The sequence below is a fragment of the Vicia villosa genome, linkage group LG4 (genome assembly GCF_029867415.1).
Source record: "Vicia villosa cultivar HV-30 ecotype Madison, WI linkage group LG4, Vvil1.0, whole genome shotgun sequence".
Lineage (NCBI taxonomy): Eukaryota > Viridiplantae > Streptophyta > Magnoliopsida > Fabales > Fabaceae > Vicia > Vicia villosa.
The window spans coordinates 33,495,387-33,517,343 of record NC_081183.1 but is presented as its reverse complement, the minus strand read 5'-3'; the positions used below and the strand labels follow the sequence as shown (position 1 = coordinate 33,517,343).

General features: G+C 36.2%; 2 protein-coding genes and 1 pseudogene across 2 annotated transcripts; 2 read left to right on the top strand and 1 right to left on the bottom strand.

Moving 5' to 3' along the window:
- The first annotated feature begins 1,090 nt into the window (after nt 1-1,090).
- On the top strand, nt 1,091-3,668 carry LOC131594692 (uncharacterized). The gene is made up of 5 exons (XM_058866883.1): nt 1,091-1,327; nt 1,440-1,508; nt 1,611-1,686; nt 1,778-1,842; nt 2,935-3,668. Exons 1-5 carry the CDS (start codon nt 1,166-1,168, stop codon nt 3,013-3,015), a joined length of 453 nt encoding a protein of 150 aa, XP_058722866.1. The 5' UTR covers nt 1,091-1,165; the 3' UTR covers nt 3,016-3,668.
- Nucleotides 3,669-4,557: 889 nt separating this feature from the next.
- LOC131597011 (uncharacterized) lies at nt 4,558-7,011 on the top strand. The gene is made up of 2 exons (XM_058869733.1): nt 4,558-4,692; nt 5,146-7,011. The coding sequence occupies exons 1-2, from the start codon at nt 4,558-4,560 to the stop codon at nt 7,009-7,011; spliced, it is 2,001 nt and encodes a 666-aa protein (XP_058725716.1).
- A 2,370-nt stretch (nt 7,012-9,381) lies between these two features.
- On the bottom strand, nt 9,382-16,253 carry LOC131594691 (signal recognition particle 19 kDa protein-like; annotated as a pseudogene).
- Between the last annotated feature and the right edge of the window lie 5,704 nt (nt 16,254-21,957).

Sequence of the window (21,957 nt, the reverse complement as noted above, 5' to 3'; positions counted from 1 at the left end):
TCTCTTGCCCTTTTCACGTGTTCTTCCTTTCTCCCTAAATGGTTCCTTTTCTTATTTTATGAAAATAAAATAAAATAAAATATCACAACTTAGTAAAAGGCCTAACCAATTAGCACCCCTCTTTTACTAACATCACACCATAAGCCCAATAACTCTTACTCCATCATTTTCCAAATAAATCCAAATAAAATACTAAAATTCCAATTATTTAATTTAAATCTAAATTAAATTAATAAACTGAAATTATGAGGTGTTACAGTAATGGTAGAGTATACTGAATACAAATTATTTCTCATAAGAATAATCATTAAACCAACAAAAGTGTTACATAGAACTCATAACAATAATCATTAAACCAACAATAATAATTGACAATAGAATTTCAACCATAATCCTATTTGAAATACATTATTACAATCACAAGATTCAACCCTAAGCTCAAAATCCCAATTACAATGGACATTTTCAATCATCCTCTAGTGCGGAGAACCTCATTCTTCAATTTTGGATTTTTCTTCTTTTGCATTTCAATATTCAAATCACTTTCATAAACAAATTCATCACCTAACCACTTGAAAAAATTACAACCCTTATCCATGTGGTTTATGTAATTTCTACAACTTATAATTTTTTCCCAAAGTTCACACTGTTCCTATCAGTCACAGTTTGAATAAATATTCACCTTGGCAAAAACACTTCATCCTCTTGTTTCTACAAAGTACAAATCCAGCTGGCTCAAAGCTTTGATTGTAGGACATTTATGCACTGCTTGAATTCTTTGACATTGAAGACAAAACTTGAACAAGATGAATGTTGAAAAAGAAGAAGATGCAAACCTTAGAAAATGAATGAAAGAGTGAAGACGATGACTACAAATTCGCGCAAATGAAAAAACGCAACAAAGGGATGAAGATGATGAAACCCTAGAAACAGAATAAGGCGTTTTTAATTAATGCGTTGAGTCAAATATTTTGAAAAATGCCTACATGTCATGCTAGGTTGACAAAGTATACGAAATTTTCACAAATTCAATTTAAAAAGTAAATGAACTATTATAATGATATTTTAAAAAATTTAAATTTGTTCTATATATTCTTTATCTCACTTGCCCCCAAACTGTGCTTAAAAGCTTGAGCTGGTTGAAGAAGTTAGGGTTTAGGGTTCAATGAATTCAGAAGAATTAGAGAAAGAAATCGAAGAAATGAAACTGAATGAGAAAGAGAAGGAGCGTGATTCACATACACAGAGCCAATTGCAATTCACTTCCTTCACTGAACTCGTCAACGATGCTAGCCTCCATTTTCAGATCACTCGCTTTCCCAAACAGGTTTTCCCCTTTTCAAACCCTAGATTCTTCAATTGGTTCATTCACAAACTATGGTTTAAATCAAATTTGTTGTCTTTTGATTATTTTGAATATGAATTTTTGTGATAGATAGATATTTGTGTGGATTGGTTATAACTCTGCGAAATTGGGATTGGTTTATGCTGCGGCTTCGACTCGGCCGGTGAGTTCGGATTTTTTTTTAGTAAGATGGTTATTGATTTTGTGAGTGTTTTGGTGATTATGGATGTATGGATAGTGATTTGGTTTGTGTTAATGGTTGCAGAACAATGTGGTTTCTGTGACTTCTATACTTGGAGGGAATTCTGATAATACGGGTTCTGGGATTGCTCGTCGATTAGGTAACTGTTATGCCATTTTTGTATTTTGAGAAATCGTTCCTCTGGGTTGTGTTTTAACTTTTAACATTTTTGATTTATATGTTTATCTCAGTGTTGAAAACTGGTCTCAATATAATTATGGCTTGCAATATTCCGAAAAATAGTCCCATGGTTGAGGTCAGTTCTCTCTCTCACTCATTCTTGGCCTTTAGTTTAGGGAAGTTGTCTATGCTCCTTGTAAATGGTTTTTTTGCTTCCATATATGTTCTGTGATAGGAATGAAATGCTATAGTTGATGAAAAGAAAGAATCCTGTATTGAAATGAATGTTATGCATTTAGATTATTAGAGAGAATCTGATCTCTCCTTAGTGCAGGACTTAATTACCAAATGAATGCCGTTCCTCTCATCCTTCTTCCTAATTATGTTTTATAGGCAAAATACCCTGTTTTCCCTAACTACCTAATTAACCTGCTCACCCAGCTTGTGTACCTTTACAGTAATATGGGTCTTACTGATTAATGTCACAAGTTGGCCAACTGTTTTAAGCTGCCTCTTATGTGTAGTGCATCTGACTCCATGAAACCGTGATATTATCTTTCCGTTTCCTAGAACTGTTCTTTGCATTTGGGCTGGGCGTCAAGTGGTTAACCCGGCACTGTGGACCATCTATCTTTTTCCACTTAACAATGATTCTGGTTGTTTGAAGCACCTTTGGTCGGTTAACCTCTCCTGTGCTTTCTCTGCCCTTCTAACAACAGCTTGGTCAGATGGCTTTAGAAGTGGAACTCTACCTTGACAAATAGTAGAGGACTGGCTTTATTGCTTTGCTCTTTGGATGCAAAATTTCCAAATTCAAACTTGCAGTTTGTATGATTAAGTGTGAATTCTCTCTAGTTTACACAACTTTTCAGTTTGTATAATTTTTATAAGGAATGATCATTTTAATTAATTAACCTTTTATACAAATCTTGCTCAAATTTGTTTATCAAACAAGTCAGGATTAATATGGAGTATCCCATAAGATTTTTCTAAGTCTGAGATTCTATGCCAAAAACCAGATTTCAATTCAAATTTGAAAACGGATTCTATGCTAAAACTGGTTTTTGAGATAACTGGTTCTTGGAACAGGATTTCACAATAGGGAGCCTTGCTCGCAGTTCTACTTTATATTTCATCGCTATTCACATACATTGATTTTTAAATTCAATATTGGTTTTCAACATCACTTTTAAATTGAATCTTGATTTCCAACTTTCATGGATTGCAGATAGAAGCTGAAAAAATATTGATACGGAAACTAATTAGTCTGGGATATACCAAGTCAAGAGTGGAAGGAACTTGTTTGTAGCACGGGCTGAAGAGACTTTTCATGCATGCCAAACATGCATTATCATTTATCCCAAATGTGGCTACCTAATTTATAAGCCATACTAACTATTGAAGACTTTTATCTTTGTTATTGCACACAACAGTTACAAACAGTCCTCTAGCACGGTGATGCAAATGAGATCACTGCAGATGTTCCAAATGTTCAAGGTTCATAGGAAAATAGAAATTTTCTTGTATGCATGATTTTTATAAGTTCTTGCTTGCTTTTTGGATTCTTTTGCTGGTAATGACAATGGTCCTGCTTCCCTTGAAGGCTAGACCAGAAAATTATGCTTTTTTTTTTTTTTTTTATGTCTATAAAGTCTTCTTTAAAGGAACATATGATAACTATTATACATTATGATATTGTTGGCGGTTCTACCATGCCAGAAAAGTGAGTTTAATTTGTTAAGGTGAAAAATGTTTAAGCAATCAAGCTTTTTCCAAAGATAAATTTCACTTTTTTTTAACTCTTTGAGTATATTTTTCTTCACAATATTTTCCACGAGAAATTCTAAAGTGAACTAAACAAATAAACAAAAGACACATTATTACAGGAATCATTGTGCCGCACAATTTATATTGACGGTGTCAAATGTACTGTTTCAATTTACTCATTCAAAATCAAACTGAATCAAAATTTTTGGTATAGTGTTATGAAATTCTAAGTCGTACCATAAATTTTCTAATCCAAACTATTTGTTAAACAATTCAACCATTTAACTAATTTCCAATTTTTGCTTAAAAAACTTGAAACTTTAGTATTTTTCATTTTCAGATCGATTTATATGTCATATGATTGGTTTGGTTCTAGAACCGTACGTATAATATGGATAGGTTCAATAATTAAACATAATAGTCAGCGGTTCAATTCGGTCCGTAGTTTGGTAGATTTGGAAAAGTTTACCAAAGGACCCGCAAGAGAGAGAAGAAAAAGACAGCTGGCATATGAGACAAAAGTTGTTAGGACAGCACATGGCAGAGCCAGGTGTCCAGCTGTGAGTGGACAGATAGTACTAGGTTTGCAAATAAATAGCAGTAATGATTGTGAGTTAGATACGGAAGAATTTAGTACTGAACCCTAGGAGAGATAGGCCTCTCGAAGCTGCCTAGCTAGATTCTTCTTTATTCTATTTCCATTTCACTCTTAGTACTTGTATTACTACTAGATCCCATTTGAACTCTAGTAGAAATTGCTGAATTGAATCAAATCTTTCCCTATATCTTTTCTGTTTTCCCTGTTTTCATTCTATATATCAGATTGAACCTATCAATTTGGTATCTAGAGCCTTGGTTCGAAGAACACAGTGGATGGTGGTTACTCATAGCGCAATGGAAAACAGAGTCGACTCAGTAGAGCAAAGGATGAACACGTTCGAAGGAACATTGGAACAAATTCTCTTGATGGTGTTGGAACAACGGGCGAGGTCGCACGTTACAGCTGAGCAAATCCGTCAAATCATCTTGGAACAACCACGGCGAAATCATGGAAGGAACGGACGTCCACCAAGGGGTGGGTACGATGACGAAGAGGAAGAAGAGAGCGACTGGAGCTCCCTCTCACGCGAATCGCAACACCGTTACCGGCGAAATAGAGGCGAGGGTCGTTCACGATTCTTTGGAAGTCGTAGGAGACTGTAGATTCCGTTGTTCAAAGGTGAGGATGCTTATGGTTGGCTGGTGAAGATAGAATGATACTTCCAGTTGAACGAAGTGAGGACAAAGGACAAACTGGTTGTAGCAATGCTGGCCATGGAGGATAGGGCATTAAATTGGTACCACTGGTGGGAAGAACAAACATCTTTGAAAACGTGGGAAGAATTCAAGATAGCTGTGATGAGACGTTTTCAACCAGGGTTACTGCACAACCCTCTGGGACCATTACTGAGTTTGAAACAAAAAGGTTCAGTAGGAGAGTATAGAGAGAAATTTGAGATGATGGTGGCACCTTTGAGGAAGGAGGAACGAATCATGCTAGATTCCATTTTTCTGAATGGACTCAAAGATGAAATCCAAGCTGAGTTGAAGCTCCATGAAAGCCAGGATTTAGCTGAATTGATGGACAGAGCCCTATTAATTGAGGAAAAAAAATGAGATTGTCACAAAGAAGGGTAGCTCATGGAAAGATAGGGGAGGCACTTTCAGATTAAAAGATCCTGCAGAGGCTGGAGGATCTAAGAAAGAAAGTGAGAAGAATCAAGGAGGAGGAATTGACAAGGGGAAGGGTCGAAGGCTGAACCCTGCAGAGCTGGAGGAAAGGAGCAAGAAAGGGCTTTGTTTCAAATGTGGAGACAAGTGGAATAGGGAACATGTTTGCAAATTTAAACATATGAGCTTGAAGCTGTGTGAAGACAGTAGTGGGGAAGAGGCAGAGGTAGAGAGGTTAGAAGAAAACCAGATGGTAGTGGCAGATAAGGTAGAAGAGCTGCAGACTCTGCAATTGTCTATGCAGAGTAGAGATGGGTTTACTTCTAACAAATATTTCAAGGTATGGGTGGAAGTGAAGGGGAAGAAGCTGCTGACCTTAATAGATTCAGGGGCTACCAGCAATTTTATTGACCCAAAAGTGGTAGCAGAGCTAGCTGTGAAAATAGTGGAAACTCCTACTTATGTGATTGAAGTAGGAAATGGAGAGAAGGTGAAAAATCAAGAAGTGTGTGAAGGGCTGGAATTCAATATGCAGGGAGTGAAATTCAGTCAAATCTTTTTCATGATGGAGTTAGGGGGTACTGAATTGGTGTTAGGCATGGATTGGCTAGCTAGTTTGGGGAAGATTGAAGACAACTTTGGAGAACTCAGTTTAAAATGGGAGAAAGAGGGTCTGGCATATGAAATCGAAGGAGATCCTGCCTTATGTGTTAGGCAATCAAATTGGAAGGCTATGCTCAGAAATTTAAGAGATGAGGGTGTAGGATTCTATGTGGACTCTAGGGAACCAGAAGCATTGAAGGAAACAGTGGGGCAGGAGGAATGGAAAGAACTTTTGAAGCCTTTTGAGGTAGTGTTTCATTTACCAGCAGGACTACCACCTATGAGGGCTCATGACCATGCCATTAGATTAAAACCGTATGCTGCCATTCCCAATTTGAGGCCCTACAGATATCCTTTCTATCAAAAGAATGAAATTGAAAAGATAGACAAGGATATGCTGCAAGCTGGGATTGTAAGACACAACACTAGTCCATTTTCAAGTCATGTGTTACTAGTCAAAAAGAAGGATGGAGGTTGGAGGTTTTGTACTGACTATCGAGCCTTGAACAAGGTTACAATTCCAAATAAGTTTCCCATACCTGTAATTGAGGAATTGTTGGATGAATTGGGAGGAGCTGTAATTTTCTCAAAGCTGGATTTGAAAGTTGGATACCATCAAATTAGGATGAAGGAAGATGATGTATCCCAGACTGCTTTTAGGACCTATAAAGGATATTATGAATACTTAGTGATGCCCTTTGGGCTATCCAATGCTCCTACAACTTTTCAAGCATTAATGAATGAAGTATTGAGGCCATTCCTGAGGAAATTCTGCTTAGTTTTTTTTGATGACATTCTCATCTACAGTAAAAGCAGAGAGGAGCATAGGACACATGTGAAGAAAGTGATGATGCTGCTTCAGGAACAACAACTGTATGCTAACAGGAAGAAATGTTCTTTTGGTCAATTGGAGATTGAACATTTGGGACACATTATTTCAGGAGAAGGAGTGTCAGCTGACCCAAAAAAGATTGAAGATATGTTGAAGTGTCTAGTTCCCAAGGATTTGAAGGGATTGAGGGGATTTCTAGGACTGACTGGATACTACGGGAAATTTGTCAAGAATTATGGCAAAACTGCCTGGCCCCTGACTCATTTGTTGAAGAAAGATAGCTTCCTATGGAGCAAGGATGCTCAGTTGGCTTTTGAGGCTCTTAAGGTAGCCATGACAACTGTTCCAGTCTTGGCACTACCTGAGTTTGAGAAAGTTTGTGTTGGAAACTGATGCATCAGGGAAAGGAATTGGAGTTGTCCTCATGCAAGGAGGAAGACCTATTGCCTATATGAGCCAGACCCTGTCAGAGAGGGTACAACAGAAATCTGTTTATGAAAGGGAATTAATGGCAATTGTGATTGCAATACAGAAATGGATACCTTACTTGTTAGGAAGACATTTCAAAGTGCACACTGATCAAAAGAGTTTAAAGTTCATTACTGAGCAAAGGATCATGGGAGAGGAGCAGCAGAGATGGCTATCAAAACTGTTAGGGTATGATTTTGAAGTGAAATACAAGCCTGGAAAGGACAATAGTGGAGCAGATTCCTTATCAGGGAAGATGCAATATGCTAGTATCGCAACTATACAATGTGAAGCCTGGGAAGGATTGGAAGAAGAAGTGCAGAATGATGAAAAGCCGGGAGCTGTAGTACAGGCATTGCTGACTGACCCTGCCAGTCAAAGAAGTTTTCAATTAAAAGGAGGGAGATTATACCATGAGGGCAGGATTGTGGTTCCAAAACAGTCCCCTAGAATTGATTGGATTTTGAAGGAGTTCCATGATACTGCCATAGGTGGACATTCTGGCTATTTGAGAACTTACAAGAGAATAGCAAGTGTGGTGTATTGGGAAGGAATGAGGAAAAAAAATACAGGAATATGTCCAAGCTTGTGAAATTTGCCAAAGAAACAAATATGAGACCCTAAGCCCTGGAGGGTTACTGCAGCCTTTGCCTATTCCCACTCAGACATGGAATGATATTTCCATGGATTTCATTGGAGGGTTACCAAGGGCTTTTGGACTTGATACAATTATGGTAGTGGTTGACAGACTTACAAAATATGCCCATTTCATACCTGTCAGTCATCCTTATACAGCTAAGGAAATTGCAGAAGTTTTCATAAAAGAAGTGGTAAGATTACATGGATTTCCCAGCTCTATAGTTTCTGACAGGGATAAGGTATTTTTGAGTCATTTCTGTTCTGAGCTGTTCAAGCAAGCAGGGACCAAACTGAAGTATAGCAGTGCCTACCATCCCCAATCTGATGGGCAGACAGAGGTAGTCAATAGGTGCCTTGAGACATATTTGAGATGTGTAACTGGTTTAAAACCAAAACAGTGGCCTAAGTGGCTGGCATGGGCTGAATACTGGTACAATACCAACTATCATGCCTTTTTTAGGACCACTCCTTTTGAGGCATTGTATGGGAGAAGGCCTCCTGTGTTGATAAGAGGGGATACTCCTTCATCAGCAGTAGATGAAGTGAATAAATTAACTCCTGAGAGGAATGTGGTTTGGAGGGAACTGCAGGAGCAATTGCTTAGAGCTCAAGATGTCATGAGGAGTCAAGCAAACAAACATAGAAGGGTTGTGGGGTATGAGGTTGGAGAGAGTGTATTTCTGAAAATCCAGCCTTATAAAATGAGGAAATTGGCTAAAAGGTTGAATCAAAAACTTAGCCCAAGGTATTATGGTCCCTATGAAATAATACAGAAAATTGGTGCAGTAGCTTATAAATTAAAGCTGCCAGAGGACACTAGGGTGCATCATGTGTTCCATGCTTCATTGCTCAAGAAAGCTGTATCACCTTCTGTGGCAACACACCTTTACCTGTGTGCATCAATGAAGATTGGCATTTGGAACCCGTCCCTGAGAAGATTCTGGAACTGAGAAAAAATGAGCAGGGTGGACTGGAGGCATTGGTTCAATGGAAAGGCTTGCCTGAGTTTGAAAATTCATGGGAGAGTGTGGATAAACTGCAGGCTGAATTTCCAGAATTTCTCCTTGAGGTCAAGGAGAATTTTGAAGGGGGGGGGGGGGGGAATTGGTAGATTTGGAAAAGTTTACCAAAGGACCCGCAAGAGAGAGAAGAAAAAGACAGCTGGCATATGAGACAAAAGTTGTTAGGACAGCACATGGCAGAGCCAGGTGTCCAGCTGTGAGTGGACAGATAGTACTAGGTTTGCAAATAAATAGCAGTAATGATTGTGAGTCAGATATGGAAGAATTTAGTACTGAACCCTAGGAGAGATAGGCCTCTCGAAGCTGCCTAGCTAGATTCTTCTTTATTCTATTTCCATTTCAGTCTTAGTACTTGTATTACTACTAGATCCCATTTGATCTCTAGTAGAAATTGCTGAATTGAATCAAATCTTTCCCTATATCTTTTCTGTTTTCCCTGTTTTCATTCTATATATCAGATTGAACCTATCAGTTTTTAGTTTTTTTAAGAGTACTAGTTAAGATGTTGGTTCAAGTCTTTCTCTTTGCGCACATGATACACAATTCAAAATCTTTCAACTATTAATAGTGCAGTTTTAAAGACAAAAACAAAAACCACTTTTGTATAATAGTATAGCACTTGGCTTTGGCTAGCACAGTAACTGGTATATCAAGTTTCAACTTAATTGGGGATTGGAATAAATTGTGCACTTCAACAGAAATAATTTATCCTCCAAAAGACTGACATTCCAATATGTTGAAACAATCTTTCATATAGAATCATCTCCTCTTTTTTCCACCCTTCCCAGATTTGTTTGAAGGAGCGGCGGTTGATGCTGATACAGTAGTCTCCTGCTTCTTAGTCCTTCCATGATGCTTTGGTACCATCTCAGCAACACGAAGCATTAGTTGCTTTCCTGCAAAAATATCATATCAACAATGATAAGACATATTTCAGATCATTATAGTAGTGCAACAGGTGCAAGATGACTACATGGCTCTCATCCATATTTTGTATGAGGTGAATAACTGCAAGAAAATTATGAGAATTTCATCTTTAAGTGCAGGGAAATAACAACTATTAAATCTAAAGAACCTACAAGTAAGAAAATAATTGTAAATTGTAACTGTTACAACTTGATCATTCATATTGTTTGAAGTTCAATGAAAATGACATCATACTCAACCCTCCAACTACCTCGCCGAGAAACTACCAGGAAGAGTAACATTAACCGCAAGAAAATGTATTTGAATCAGAATCCAGTTTTGTAGAGTTCTGTTAGACTTAATTCAAATCCTAAGAAATTTAAACTAGTGTAATGGACTAAAAAAAAGAGAAATTATTGGCATTACTTATATCTTGCTTAAACAGCAGAGGAAAAAAACACTGTCAACCCTGAACTGAAAACGTGTGAGCCTCCTCCTCACACTCACCTATTCCATTCTCAAAGAGGAAAAAACTCAATGAGAGTTCATCATCACTTCAGAATACTACCTCAAGTAAAATTAATGCACTGGATTGAGGAGTTAAACTATAACAAAAGAGCATTATGATGTTTTTCTCCATGTAAATATTTGCTCCCTTTTTTTTCCTACTCCTGCCGGATTGACTCGACCTGATGCTGTTTTTTTGGCTGTAACGTGCCGAGATAACGGCCGGAACGGCCAAGTTTTATTTCTACACATATGTAAGATCATACTAGTACGGCCAATACTGTGCTAATTCTCCGTGAAAGCTCACACTGACTGGTCTAAATCTAGTGTCTATTTAAAGCATACAAGTAGATTGTTATAAACGCCACTAGTAGAAAAGAATTCAACTTCACAAGATGCATCATATAAATAGAATTGGAGATTATTTGGGTTGACTTATTTAAGTTTATTATTTATTATTGACATAGTTTGAAAAAGTTTATGAAAAATGTAGAGAAGTGAATATTTGGTGAAATGCTTGAGTTTCTAATGCACTCAAGTAATTTGATTATATACACAATAGAGAGTAAATACAAGATAAGATTTTCAAGGATGTTGCTAGTTCCTAGATACATGTATGTAATTTTCTAGGCATAGACTTCTAGGTACATGTATTGACTCCTAAATACAAATTTATAATTCCAATATTTTATAATTCCAACACTCCCCCTCAAGCTGGTGAATGGATATCAATCATTCCCAGCTTGCAAGTCAATTGATTGAAACGATCAGGTGGCAAGCCTTTTGTTAACACATCTGCTAGTTGATGCCTAGAAGGAATGTAGGATGTAGCTATTAAACCACTGTCTAGTTTTTCCTTGATGAAATGGCGGTCAATCTCAATGTGTTTGGTCCTGTCATGCTGAACAGGATTATGAGCAATACTGATTGTTGACTTGTTATCACAGAACAACTTCATAGGCCCTTCACATTGTATTTTCAGATCATTTAGAATGATCCTCATCCAAAGTAACTCACAGATTCCTTGAGCCAAAGCTCGAAACTCTGCCTCAGCGCTTGATCGAGCCACTACATTTTGTTTCTTACTTCTCCATGTGACAAGGTTCCCACACAAGAGGGTGCAAAATCCCGAAGTGGATCTTCTATCACTAATTGATCCTGCATAGTCAGCATCGGTGTAGGCTTCTATAGTTAAGCTTCCACCACTTTTGAACAATAGTCCTCTTCCTGGAGTAGCCTTGAGGTATTGCAAGATGCGATCAACAGATTGTAAGTGTCGCATTCTCGGGTCATGCATAAATTGGCTCACTACACTGACTGCATAAGCCAAGTCAGGCCTAGTGTGTGCCAGGTAAATCAACTTTCCTACCAACCTCTGATATTGGACTCTGTCAACTTTGGCACTTTCTTCTTCGAGGCTTAACTTGTGGTTTTGATCTATGGGAACACTTGATGGTTTGCATCCCAGTTTCCCAGTTTCCTGCAAGAGATCGAGTATATACTTCCTTTGAGATATGAAAATGCCTTGGTTTGAGTAAGCAACCTCAATTCCCAAAAAATACTTGAGTTGTCCAAGGTCCTTCATCTCGAATTCTGCCGATAGTTTTTCCTTTAGCAATTGTTTCTCTACCTGATCATCTCCTGTAATAATAATATCATCAACATAAACAAGAAGTATAGTCAGTTTTCATGCATGCGAGTGCTTAAAGAAAAGAGTGTGATCTCCTTGACTCTGCTTGTAGCCTAAGTACACCATTGCTTTTGTGAATCTTCCAAACCATGCTCTAGGAGATTGTTTTAGCCCATATAAGGCTTTCCTCAATCGACACACTTTGTTGGATCCACATGAAGGGCCAAATCCCGGCGGGATCTCCATGTACACCTCTTCTTCTAAGTTTCCATGCAAGAATGCATTTTTGACATCAAACTGTTGTAATTCCCATCCGGAGTGAGCAGCAAGAGATAATAAGATTCGAACAGTGTTCATTTTCGCAACTGGAGCAAAGGTTTCCTCATAATCTATGCCATATGTCTGTGTGTATCCTTTTGCCACTAGTCTGGCTTTGTAACGATCAAGAGTACCATCTGATTTGTGTTTGACTGTATAGATCCACCTGCAACCAACGGGTTTCTTGCCTTCCCGTCTATCAACAATCTCCCAAGTTCCATTTTTTTCAAGAGCTTTCATTTCCTCATCCATGGCTTGGACCCAATTTCTATCTTTCAATGCCTCTTGAACAGATGATGGGATGACCACAGAGTCAACTGCAGAAATAAAACTTTGATGCTGCAAGGAAAGATTTTTAGAGGAGACAAATTGAGATATAGGGTATTTGGCACATGACCTTTTCCCTTTCCTTAAAGCAATAGGCAAATCATCTGTATTAGTATCGCAAGTGTCAGAGCTATGGGAATCACTAATAGGATTATGAGTTTCAACACTTACCTCCGGTTCTGGCAATTGGAGTTGTGTTTGGAGCAGGTCGGGCTTACTTCTTCTTTGATACACCAAGGTTGGCTCACCAGCCTTAGTTTTTGTTGGTATGGAGGATGATGGTTCCTGCAAAACAGACGACAAAGGAGGGACAAAAATAGAAGCAGGCGACTCAGATTCTGTATTTGGAGAAGCATGATCAATAATAGGAGGATCAGTAATAGGACTTGACACAGGATTCACAGTCGACTCGGGAGACTCAATTGTAGGACCGGTAATAGGACTTATAAGAGGAGTCATGGGCAACTCGGGTAGGACTAAAAATTCGGAATCAGATTCTACATTCTGAATGCTCTCCCCCTGAAGCTGAGGACGAGTGAAGTAGGCTAAATTCTCATGAAACGTGACATCTTTAGAGACAAAGTACTTACGACTAGGAGGATGATAGCATTTATATCCTCTCTTGTTTGGGGGATAGCCAACAAAGATGCATCTGGCTGCGCGGGGGTCCAACTTACTTCGGTGTTGTTTATGGATATGGACAAAGGCAACACAACCAAATACTCGAGACTCGAGACTCTGCAAAATAGAAACAGAAGGAAACCGTGAAGTCATAAACTGAACAGGACTGACATTACCTAACATGCGAGATGGAACCCGATTAATCAAGTAGGCAGCTGTCAGAACGGCTTCTCCCCAATATGAGTTAGGAACTGCCATTTGGAAGAGAATGGCTCGAGCAACTTCAAGTAAATGACGATTCTTTCTTTCTGCAACACCATTTTGTTGTGGGGTGTCGACACATGTAAATTCATGAACTATTCCCCGTTGACTGGTAAAATTTGAAAGGATGTGATTGGCATACTCTTTGCCATTGTCAGAGCGGATTCTTTTAATCCCCTTGCCAAATTGTGTTTGTACCATATTTAAAAAACTAATAAACAATTCTGGTGCTTCTGATTTATCCTTCATCAAGAAAATCCAAGTTGCTCGAGTACAATCATCAATAAATGATACAAACCATTTAGCACCCGAAATATTAGAAATAGGTGCAGGTCCCCATACATCAGAATGTATGAGATCAAAAGGTTCAGCACTTCTATTGGAACTAGGAGTAAAAGAGACACGATGATGTTTAGCTAACTCACAAACGTCACATTTAAAAGACTCAACTGAATGATGTAAAAATAAAGAAGGAAACATAGACTTAACTAAAGAGAATGGTGGATGACCAAGACGTTTGTGCTGAAGCCAAATTTGTGCAGCGGAATGAGAAGAGGACACGGAAGACTCAGTCTGCAAGTAGGAAGCCAACACCTTCGAACAATTTGGTTCATTAGATAGGTAGTACAACCCTCCCTTTTCCTTAGCAACTCCAATTGTCTTCCCCGTGGTAAGATCCTGAAAAACACAATAAGAAGTGAAAAATATTACTTTACAATTCTGATCACGGGTGAGTTTACGAACAGATATTAGGTTGTGAGAGAGTGTGGGAACATGTAGCACATCCTGTAATTGAAGTGAAGGTTGCAAGTTAACTCTCCCAGAGCCATCAATACGAGCATAAGAACCATTAGCAACCGTAACATAACGGTTCTTCTCAGAGGAGGTGTAAGATGAAATCCAACTGGGATTGAATGTCATATGATCGGTGGCACCAGAGTCCAAAATCCAAGCATTCTTAGGTATTTTATCGCAAACACTAAAGGATTGAGAGCATACGCTCAAGCCGGTCGTCGGTAGAGAACAACTTCCAAAAGGCTTACCGACAGAGTCAAGTATAACCTTTAAACGATTCACCTCATCCTCGGTGAATGATAAAGAGTAATCAACATAATTTTTTTTAGCCATTTGTAGCAAGCTAAAAATAAAAATAACAACAAGAAGATGAAATATTCCTCAAGAGGGGTCTAAAAGACAGCAATGAACGGTTGACAGATGAAAGGAATAAAGAGGGGTTTGTGTGAGGTGTTTCTGGACAGGGTACCAAGGCTGCAATGAAGGGTAACAAGGCTGCAGTGAAGGCAGAAAAAAAACTTGCAATGAAGGGTAACAAGGCTGCAATAAAGGCAGAAAAATTGTCACGATGAAGGTGACTTGGGATTTACCGAAATGAAGACGGCTAGGGTTTATGCGGAAACAAGTCTCTCAGGATCGAGAGCTCTTGATACCATGTAGAGAAGTGAATATTTGGTGAAATGCTTGAGTTTCTAATGCACTCAAGTAATTTGATTATATACACAATAGAGAGTAAATACAAGATAAGATTTTCAAGGATGTTGCTAGTTCCTAGATACATGTATGTAATTTTCTAGGCATAGACTTCTAGGTACATGTATTGACTCCTAAATACAAATTTATAATTCCAATATTTTATAATTCCAACAAAAAATAACTTACGATTACGACACATACACATCTATAATGACTCAGTACCAACCCAATTTCTATGTTGGATTAATTATCAAGAATAACAATCAAGTCTTATCTCATTAAATGGGGTCGAATCAACTTCTGCTTTAATGTTCTATCCACGACCATACTTCAATCTAAATTAATAATCCCAAGATATTTCTTAATACTAGTTATTTTAGTTCTTCATCTACCTCTAATTTTTTGACTTCTCTCCATCTGATCTACTCTACTTACATTAGAATCTTCAAGTCTTCTCTCTACATGTCCAAACCACGTAAGTCAATTTTTCACCATCTTTTTTACTATAAGTACTACCCCAATACTCTCTAATATTGTCAACAAGACAGTCCCAAACCTGGATAAAAGGCTAGGGTTGTGTTAGACAATCGACATAACTAACAGAACTTTGTCGAATCTATGACATAAATCAACTACGAAATAATGTGAATTAACATCTCAAAAATAAGAAATTACCGCCTTAATTGTATTTCCCATCAACATTAAAGCCTGAAAGCATGAGATGCAAATCAACATAGACTCCTAACTCCACTAAACAATGCTTAACTACTCTATTCACAAACAAAATAAATAAAAAAAATCCTAATCCACAGCGAGTGAAGTAAAACTATCAAATTAAAATCATATAAAATACATCAATTTCATTCCCATTAACATAAACATGATATAAAATATATCAATTTTATAATTAAAAAAAAAACAAAAATAAAATTGAGAACTTTCTCTTACTTGATGAAATGGAAGAATTACAAAGAGTTCCATCTTCTCTTTTCAGCAAAACCCTAACTCTCCCCCTTTGCATGAAATCACGAGGATAAGCCTTATCAATCTACCCTTAACAACAAACACATTTCACTAATCATTCATCAACGAAACATTCAAATTCAAAATCAGTATAGATTCTATAGAGTAAGCAATTGAACCTCAATTGCAAATGAAAGTTTAAGAAAAGAGCAGTAATCACCGATTTCAAGACACGTAGGATTTTCGCATGCTTGGGAAACGGAAATTCGTCTTCCTTCGGTTACAGTTTTTTTTGGAATTTATGTAAACTGGATACAGTATGATCCATTTCTTTATAGTCGATAATTCACCATCCATGTTGTAATGTACATACAATAACGCTTGATATTGTGATTATTTGTTCAATGTTTCAGATCTGAATGAATCGATGAAGAAAGTAGAACCGGTTTTTATTTGCACCACTGTTTTTGATAGTGTATTACTCGCGGGTTTAAGTTTTTTTTATTACTATGGTTTGGCTCTTTGAAAGTTTAGAAGTGGCTGACTTAAAAAAAGAAAAGAAAAAAAAAGGAATCATTAAATTGAAAGAATTGAAGGTTTTTGAGATTTTTTTCCTCTCATAAATAAAGTTTTTCTGATATGGAAAACTTAAAAGAAAGATTTTGAAAAGATTAGAATGAATAAGGACTTGGAACGAAAAATTGAATGAGAGGATTTAAAATTGGAGAAATGTTAGATATGTTAAAAGACAAAAAATGTTTGAAGGATGTTTTTTTGTTTTTCGTTCTACTTTTAAATTTAGTCTTTATCTTCGATCTCCATCACGGAAGAATATTTTTCTCAAGTGACTGATCATGTAGCGTCGTAAATTCATAATTATTAATTTATTAATTGAATGAAAAACATGTTACTTATGGAAGTAAATTGAATTTGAAGAGTAATTATCATAAGTACAATGAAGAAAGAAGAGTGGTTGTTGTGATGATGAGAACATAGGAGATGATGAATGGAGGAGACAAAATTGTCATTTGAGCTTATAAGCTATAAGTCATAAGCTATAAGCTAAAAAATATGTCTTACCAAATAGACTCAAAGATAATTGAGGAAAAAAAAAAGAGAAGATGATATGTATCTTCTATATGTATTGGGTGTACTTGGAGTTAAAATATAAACTTAAATACATTTTTGGTCCTCGTGTTTTAATCAACTCACGAAAATGGTATTGCCTTTTTTAAATCTACGAAATTGATCCTTATCTCCACTCCCCCATTAAAAACGCTAATGTGTCAATATAAAGGCTTATGTGGCATGGCTTACATGGATTTTCACAATTTAAATTCATTTTCATTATTTGTAAAAAGTTCTGAAAAAAATTTAAAAGATTAAAAGGTCAAATCCCTAATCCCTAACTCATTTAGCTAACAAAGCAGAACAATCCTTGCCAAAACTTTAGCTTCTTCCTCAAATCCTCATCTTGTTTCAACTTTATATTGTCCTTCTGCTTAAGTTCATCAATTCTCTTCATTAGTGACGAAATAACCTCCTTTGCATGAACGAGCATTTCGCCATCGTACCAACTGAAGAAATTGCATCCCTTTCTTCCTTGCAACTGCATTGACAAACAAGGTTAGCATTCTTTAACCTGCGCCCAGATTCCCTGCAACAAATTCAAACACAAACAGAACTTCACTTACCTTGAATAAGCCACACCCATTATACCTCCTCCCAGAAGTTCCAGTCGTCCACGAAGTAGTGAGAGGTGAATCAAGGTCATAGAAGCAACAAACTTTTCTTCTTCGTGACGCACAGCTAGAGGTCGACATGTAACTCGCTTGTGACATTGATGAAGATGGACAAAACGGTGAAGACGGGGAGAGTGGAGAAACAACGAGAACGACCATGGAGTGAAACGAAGAGATTGGAGAAAAACAGGGAAAACGAAGATGAGTATGCTATGTAAAACGAGAATGAGCATGTAAAAATGAATTAGGGATTTGACCTTTTAATCTTTTAAATTTTTTCCAGAAAGTTTACAAATAATGAAAATGGATTTAAATTGTGAAAATTCATGTAAGCCATGCCACATCAGCCTTTATATTAGTGTTTTAAAAACTGGACCGGACCGGCCGGTCAGACCGGTTGAACCGGCCAGGTAACTGGTCTGGTTTGATTGCTGGATCGGATATGTCATTGAACCGGTGTGAACTGGTCAAAACCGGTAAAACCGGCGGTTTTCCAGAACCAGTGGTTTAAATGCATTTTTGAATTTTTTTTATTTAAAAAACTTAAAACAACATCATTTTAATTATTTTAATGAAAAATAAAAATAAAAAAGAAAAAAATTAAAAATAAAAATAAAGATGTTTCGGATGCGGTTAATTTTGTTGCAGATGATTTTGATATTGAAGAAGGAGATACCAACATTGAAATAATTTTTTCTTTGAAATTAAATTTAGTAGACAATGAAGTTACTTTATTATAATTTATTTAATTAGATTATTTTGCGATTAAATTTTGTTTGCAAATATATACTTTATAATTTTGTACTATTTTATTATGTGTGATACCTATGTTTAAAATTTGAATTTAAATTATGAACTTGTGAATTTATTTAGGATATGATATTTTTTAAAAATTTAAAAGCCAGTTATATATTGTAGAGACTGAATCATCATGTCCGACATGTTTTATACCTATATAATTTTGTTATAACGACCGATCTATTCAACAGAGTTATCCGGTTTAATTCGGTTTAGTCATGCGGTTCGACCAGTGACCTAGTGGTTTGACCAATAAATCAGTGACCCAGTACCCTCACCGGTTTGATGTCCGGTCCGGTTTTTAAAACACTACTTTCTATTGACACATCAACATTTTTGAAGGGGGGAAGTGGATGTAAGGACCAATTTCGTGTATTTAAAAAAGACATGACCATTTTCGGGAGTTGATTAAAACACGAAGACCAAAAGTGTAATTAAGCCTAAAATATATTTTGTATGTATATACATTTTATAGGTTGCTTTCATGCTTTGTTAGAGCACCAACAATTGAGTCAGAGTAATGAAAATATATATTTCAGAAATATATTTTTAGAAATACATTTTTGAATTAATTTTTTTTTACAAAATGAAGATATGGTTCGCTTAAGCATGTATTTGGTGTATTTTAAGTACATCCAAAAATATATTTTCGAAATCTGAAAGACATTTTTAAATTTTATATGGTGCTTTTCAACTATTAAGAGTGTATTAAGAAATTTTCGAAAATATTGTGTGATAAGAATACTGTTATAAACAATGTGAAGAACCCAATAAACAATGTGAAGAACTCGGTTCAACGCGAAAGAGCAAAGTATGTGAAGATAAAGAGACTCTTCATCAAGGAAAAAATAGTTGATCATATTTCTTGTTTTTGGCCATTTCAATTGGTGTAACCGATTATCCTATATGTTATAACTGGTTACAATACTTTACACAAAAATAATAGTGAAATTGTTGGGACTGTAACCAGGTACGTAACCGGTTATGGATCTTACTTCCAATTTTTCTGTTTTAGTTTTAAATGCGTTTTTAGCTTCCCAGCCATTTTGTAATTTGATGTATATAAGGGATTTGACGCTCTCTATTGTGGTTAATGCCAATTTCACTACTCTCTCTCTCTCTCTCTCTCTCTCTCTCTCTCTCTCTCTCTCTCTCTCTCTCTCTCTCTCTCTCTCTCTCTCTCAATTTCTCTTAATTCTCTAAAATTTATCTTCTCCAATTGAACATAATTCTCCATTGATACACCTTTATTGATTTTGTAAGTACTAGCAATTTCATCATACCGACAACAAATCGTAGACATTCTAACCAAAATAAAACTTCCAAGTAATTTATACTAGACAATTTATTTATAGACCCCCCAACCTTCTTGGACATCCGCAGTGAAATTCCCAAACTGCCCCTATATTTCGGAAATGTATCTTCGAAGTCACCTTTTTATGAAAAAAAAAGGTGGTTTCGGATATGCACTTCCGAAAACACATTTTTTTTTTTAAAAAAAAAAGGTGATTTCAGAGATGTATATCCGAAATATAGTTTTTTTTCAAAAAATAATGTGACTTCGGAGATGCACTACCGAATTCACCCCCTTGGAATATTTCGGAGATACACTTCCGAAATCTTGTCTGATACAAAAATCATAAACCAAACGAATAACGCTTCGATTTATTATAAAGCATCAAAATTACAAACGTCACAGAACATGAAATTAAAGTTACATATTGTTAAACACAGGTAGTTGAGGATGAGTCAACATTTTGATAACGTCGGCTCCCGATCTTTGAAGTTTTGCATCCAACTCAATCGGACCCTTCGAAGAAAATCGGTCGAAATTTATCCACAAAATCGCTAAATCTTCGTCGTTCTTGAGTTTAAATGGGGTGAACTGAACGTCTCCCTCGTCGTTAAGCGAAGGTGAGCGGTACTCAATCTTGACAACCTTCCGATTTTCCAGGTATTTCAAGAGAGAGTTAAGCGACGTTATCAATTCCACGAATGGCGTGTCGTGCAAGAAGTGAAATTGGAACGACATTGGGTAACCACTGCTGAACGGCATCCGGTCATTACAAAAAATATTCGGTGAAATCTAAAATACTCTGATCCTCACCGCTTAGTTCAAAAACCGGTAACTTCTTAGACCGCTCTTTATTTTCCTCACGCTCTTGCTTCATCATATCTTCAAACTCCGTCATTCTTTCAATAAAAGGATCCGACCAAGTTTCCGCCTCTTTAGCACTACACTTAGACTTTGGTGTTGGCGAATCTGGGATCAATGCATCAACATGTTCAAAGTAAGAAGGATCTCGTTTAGTTGATGTGTCTTCTTGGGTACTTTTCGAGTTTTTAGGCGCACCTTTGGTTTTAACCGGTTGAGTTGGCGGTTTCAAATTGGTGATCTCCGAAAATGCAAATTTTCACAATTGTTCTTTTATGTGCAATTTCATGGTGTCATCCGCTTTAGAAAACTTATCCATTATCTCTTCCAACTCGTCGGAGATGGTAATTTTGGATTCACCCTCTTTCGCCGGCTTGAAATCATCAAATTAGAGTTTTTTCCAATGATCAATTACTTCATCCATGCGTATCGGGGAATTTAACTTCTTACATGCACATGTAGCTTTCTATGCTCCCTTTAGTATGATTAACCGCTTGAAACTTGATTTGGAGACGAAAAATTGACTGAGATTGATGAAGGTTTTGGAAAGAGTTTATGTTTTGGTTTGGAAGAAAATGATGAAATAGTGAAGGAGGAAAAATGTTTAAGAACAGTTTTTTTCGGAGATGCATCTCCGAAAAAGCACCTGACTGTTAAAATCCGTTTAATTTAAAATTTAAGTGCTTTCGGAGATGCATCTCTCAAAACACCACAAAATGAGTGTTTTCGGAGATGCATCTCTGAATTCTGGAAAAATCTAAAGAAAAAAAATACTTCAGAGATACATCTCTGAAGTAGAGGTATTTTGGAGTTTTTAAGAGGAATTCTCCCCCTTAGAAGGTATACAAAGAAATTGTCTTTATACAATCCCTTCCCCTATACAAGACTATCAGATTCAATTTGGATATAATCAACATCTACCATCCAAATTGAGAACCGTGAAAGAATAAACACAAAATAAATTATTTTATTTTGTACAACCCATTAGAATTATTCGTAAATAACTAGTTATCTTTTCTATTTTTACGTAATTGCAATCAACATTACATAGAGATTAAGGGTTTATTTGTTTCAGCTTTTAAAAAAAAATTTTTTTTTAAATATTTGAAAATATATTTTACAAAATTATTTTTTAAAATATAATTTTTTTAATATTCGTTTTTTTTTAAATAAAACACTAATTTTAACACCCTATAACATATACATACATTATTGAAGATCAAAATTTAGTCAAAATTGAAATTTTTTAAAAAATTTATATTTCAAGAATAATTTTTAGGAAAATCTATTTGAAATAGCTTCAAAATTAAGTAATTTTTAAAAATTTTGATATCCAATTTTTTTTCCATAAATAAATAAAATACCTAAAATCATATTTTTAAAATAACTATTCAAATCAAATTTTCATTTGAAACTTTTTATAAAAATTTCTTTATAAAATTTTTTTACACAAAATTATGTAACACTATAAAAATCACTTAAAAAAACAAA